This window comes from Vicia villosa, unplaced genomic scaffold (assembly GCF_029867415.1).
Source record: "Vicia villosa cultivar HV-30 ecotype Madison, WI unplaced genomic scaffold, Vvil1.0 ctg.000451F_1_1_3, whole genome shotgun sequence".
Classification (NCBI taxonomy): Eukaryota; Viridiplantae; Streptophyta; class Magnoliopsida; order Fabales; family Fabaceae; genus Vicia; species Vicia villosa.
Genome location: NW_026705216.1, coordinates 443,254 through 448,222, shown reverse-complemented (window position 1 = coordinate 448,222; position 4,969 = coordinate 443,254). Strand labels below are relative to the sequence as shown.

General features: G+C 32.9%; 1 protein-coding gene across 1 annotated transcript; it reads right to left on the bottom strand.

Moving 5' to 3' along the window:
- Nucleotides 1-773: 773 nt before the first annotated feature.
- Nucleotides 774-4,275, bottom strand: LOC131628407 (trihelix transcription factor DF1-like). Its single transcript, XM_058899239.1, has 2 exons — nucleotides 3,841-4,275; nucleotides 774-2,959 (listed from the first exon to the last, which is right to left on the bottom strand). Exons 1-2 carry the CDS (start codon nucleotides 4,104-4,106, stop codon nucleotides 1,204-1,206), a joined length of 2,022 nt encoding a protein of 673 aa, XP_058755222.1. The 5' UTR covers nucleotides 4,107-4,275; the 3' UTR covers nucleotides 774-1,203.
- Between the last annotated feature and the right edge of the window lie 694 nt (nucleotides 4,276-4,969).

Sequence of the window (4,969 nt, the reverse complement as noted above, 5' to 3'; positions counted from 1 at the left end):
AGTAGTACAAATTTAAAACTAAAAAATACAGGTGTATAAATATGAGAATTAGATTCCCACCATATGATTACAAGTTTCAAATTTCAAAAGAAAAATAGTGACTTGTGTTATTCTATACGAAATTCCTAGCATATTATAGTAATCTATTTGATGTGCATATATAATAATACCAAAAGCACTACATAATGTCTTTGTTTACATTACTTATAAACCAATCAATTTATACGTCTTTATGGAAAAAACAATCAATCTTAAAAAAAACCATAATATGGAGATGAAAGGCTGACAAAAAAAGTTGTGTTGATTTTTGCATAAGATGATGAAGAAGATTACTATGAACCTTGATAAACTCTTTTCTTAGTACTGACACTAACCATGAAATGAAAAACACATCACTTTGTTTATTGACAGAGACAAGAACTGCATGGTAATAGTGTTTTTGGGTTCTTTTTTCAGAGATGAGGTTACTCACAAGATTCCTCCTAGTGGACCCTTCTTCAAGGGTTTATTACTCCATGTGTGATGCTGGTTTTTTTTGCCTTTCATTAGGGTGGGTCTCTTACAATGATAAAAGTAGGGTCACTATCTCAATTCTCAACTATTGATCAATGTACCTTTTTTTCTTAAATATTAACCTCATCACATTTTTCTATGTTAAATCTTGTTAAATTATTTTACCTTTGTTTCAGTGCCATGATTAAACTTAATTAATTACTGTATTATGATTTATGACACCATTCTTCAACTTACACTAACATAAACATAACACAAGATTGGTACAAAATATATATATTTTTATAATTTATTATTTGGAAGCATGACCTGACTCTATACTCTATCATAAATATCTCTTTGATTAGAGTTATTTAATATTCACCCCAAAAAAATAAAGAAATTTAATAAAATTGAAAAACTATATTTGCTACAACAACAAAGTACCAACCAACCAACAATAGCCATAAAATTTCCCTCTTCAGAGTCCATGTGTCATTCCACCGTACATATTCAAATTCTTCCACACACACTAAAGAGTACTCTTTCCTCCACCACCACTACCACCACAACCACCACAACCACCATCTTCCACGACAACTCCTGCATTATCTCTGACCAACCAACAAACTCATATTTTGGATTCTTGTAGCTTTTTTGCAGCTGCTTCATTCTCATCATCTGTTCACTACTACTACTACAGTCTACAGCTCAAGCTGATGCACCCACTGCTGGCTTGCTTGCAACTATCTCAAAGTTACCACCACCGCTACCACTTTCATCCATATCTTCTTCTTCTCCATCTCTATCATCTTCATCCATATTATCTTCTTCCTCTCCGCGGTTTCTCTCTTCTTGTTGAGGTGGCCATTGCTGCTCCGGTCTCACCATCAACGGAGCGGCCATGTTCTCTGCTTTCACTGCCGAGTTTAAACCACTGCCGCTGCCACTGCCACCGGAATTGTCTCCTTTGCCTTTCTCCCTGTATAAAGCATCCAACTGATGAAAATAAGGACATGTCTTTGAATCTTCTGGTCTCTTCTTGTTACTTTCTTTCACTTTTTTGAAGTACTTGTTTATGTTCTCCCATTTTTCCTTGCACCTTTTGGCATTCCTATTGTACCCAAGGTTTCTCATTGCTGAAGATATATCCTCCCATAGAGGGCCTTTTGGTCCATTCTCTTGGTACTTGTTGTCCATGCTTGTTCTCAGATTTATGAGTGCTTCAACTTCCACTTTCGGCCACCTCGACGGACTTGCTCCCATGAAATTCTCACCGTTATTATCAAACCTTACTATCTCCCTATTCATCACCAATGGCTGCTGTGGGACAATTGGTTGGCTCGGCTTTGTAACAGACGGTGGTTGCAATGGCGGTGGTGCATGCACTTGTACTGCTAATGTTGATGCTGGTGCTGATGTTGGTGCGGGTGCTGCTGTTGGAGTTGGAGCTGGTGCTGATGTTGGTGCCGGTGCTGCTGTTGGAGTTGGAGTTGGTGCTGGTGCGGGAACGGGTGGTGGTGTTGCATTTCTTTGTGGTTGTTGTGGTGGAGGTGGTTGAGCAATGTTGATGTTACTTAATGTTTCTCCTAGATTTTGCTGTTCTGCAATTTTCTGCAAGAAAGACATAACTGCAGCATCTTTTGCTGCAGCTATAGATCTCTCTTGTGCAAGAATTTCCCTCTCTCTAGTGATTCTTAGCATCTCTTGTGCTCTCCACGCTTCTTCTCTAGCCACTTTTTCTTGTTCCCGTTTCTCAATGGCTTCCAAGAATCTCTTCTGCAAATCCTCTTGTTTCTCAATCACTTCCTTCATCAATCTCTCAAAAAAGTCCTTCCATTTCCGCTTCCTCTTTCGCGATCCTTCTTCCGTTGTGTCTTCAGAAGAGGTCGAGTACGAGCTCGCCATGGAATTGGATAGCAGATCTGGAGAAATGTTAGGGAAAGGTGGAAGAGGAATGGTGGTGATAGGGTTTGTTGTTGGTGGTTGGAAACTAGTTGAAGGATTAATGGAGGAAACTGTTTGGTTCATATTCATTGTTTGGGTTTGGGTTTGGGTTGTTACAACATTGTTTTGAGGCATTGAAATTGATGAAACAGTTACATGATGAGGGATACTAACGGTTGTGTTAACCACTGGTGGCAATGACATTGGCACTGTTGTTGTTGATTCTGTTATCCCAGTTGTAACAACTTGCGACGGTGTCGGTGTCGGTGTTGGTGTTGACATTGATGCTGAAATTTGTGGTGATTTTGATTGGTTTTGTGGCTGATATTGTTGTTGTTGATAAGTTGAAGGGTGGTTATGAAAATGATCAAGGGCTTCTAATTGATCAAAAAATCTATAAGTTTTACCATCTGATTTTCCACCTCTACCATCTTTAGTTCTCTTGTGGTACTTATAAACATTCTCAAATTTCTCTTTGCATTTCTTTGCACTTCTGTGAAACCCAAGTTCTGCTAGCTTCCTGAATATTAATAATTAAAGTGAGATGCAAATATAAAAAAAAAAATTAAATAAAATAAAAAAGAAAAAAAAGTTTATGTACTCTTTATCTTATCTCATCAAATTCAGCTACAAGACAAATGCATGATTAAAAAAAAGCATGGGAATTAGCATAAGGTAAGAAACAATTAAACAAAATAAGCATAAAATAAAACAAAGGTTGAAATTACACTGAATTAATTAAAGCAGTGTTGCATCATGGAAATGCAAGGAAAATGAAGTAACTTGAAAGAGAGAAAGATGAAAACATGAAGCTGAGTTAATATGATGAATTTTTTTTGTTGATTTATGTAACAAATTTCCATGATTTGATGAAAAGAAATGTGACCCATGAAAAAAGCATGAACTTAAGTTAAGAAAATTTAATAAAATATTAAACTTTAATTTCCCATGAGAGTTGGTAACCGAAATAAAAGGGGGAAAAAAGAAAATCCAGCTTTTGATAACTCAATTCAAGTTGGTAACTTATTTGGAAAATTGAACATGAATATCAAACTTAGTGTGAATGTCAGAAAATAAATCAATCACAAACAAATGATTTAGCTTACATCTAAATTATTTTTTAATAATTTAAACAAACCGCTATAAAAAAAAGAAGAGAATTTTAAGGAAAAGAGAAAAATACAAAAAGCTGAGAAACTGGTAGAAGATGCAAAAACAAATAATGGAAAATGAAGCAAACTTGAATTCTCTCAGATCTCTACATCAATGAAATTAATTTTTTTAATAAAAAATTAAAAAATTTCAGAACCTCAAAATTTAAATGAAGTAATAAAATTCAATGACATTAAGCAACTTAATAAACTTAGAGAAAATTTCAAATTCATACATAAAATAATTCACCTTGAAACTTCATCCCACAGAGGACCTTTAACACTTGCATCTCGAAAAACAGTATCCATATCGGATCGTATCCTTAAAAGCGCCAAAGTTTCCGGCCGCGGCCACCGGTTACCGCCGAAGCTACGTTCACCTTCTTCAATTCTACTTCTTTCAATATCACTTTCAGAATTTGATCCAACTCCGCCACCACCACCACCTTCCGCCGTCATGTTGGGTGTTGATGTGTCTCCACCGCCACCCAGAAGAGGTGAGTGGTCACCCAGCATGGTTTCTGTTTTTTTCTCGAACAGCAATTACAGCAGTTGAGATAAGAGAAAAAAATTAAAAATATAAACAGAGAGAAAAAATAAAAGAGGTGGTGAATTCTTTGAATTTTGATGGGTTTTTATTTATCTGTATAAGTTTGTGTATATATATGTATGAAATGAAATGAAAACGCTTTCTCTTTCTCTCTCTTTCTTTGTGTTATATGGGAGGTGAATTTATTATTGTTTTTTTTTAAATTTATTTTTGATTAATAATAATGAATATTTTTCCTTTTTGTTTTTGTCTTTTTGTTTTTTTTACTTTTACACGGTTCCCTTTTTCTTTGTTTTAATTAGGGGGTGGAATACAGTTCAAAATATATATAATTAATCATATAATTTTCTTTAAATTTAAATTATATACATATAAATACAAAAATATAATTAATATTGTCATTTAATTTTAATTATTAGTTCATTAAAATTATTTGACTAATATTACAATTATATTTAAAATTATAAATAAATAAACATAAAAAATTTATACTTTATGACAATTAAACTTTTTTTTTTGTAAATCTAATATGTTGGATTTTTTTCTATTATATTAATTAAATTTAAAAAGTGAATTTGGCATTAAATTTTTTCTATTTTTTATATTCTTTTTGTCCTAAATTATAATTCATTATAATTATTTTACATAAATTAAAAGTAATCAATTTATTATTTAAATATATATATATATATATATATATATATATATATATATTATAAAATTTGTTTCAATTAAACATGATAAAGATGAACCGTAACATATGAAGACAATAATGTAGTCAAGAAAAAATGTACATTAAAAAAATTACATCATTTTTTTTATAAATAAG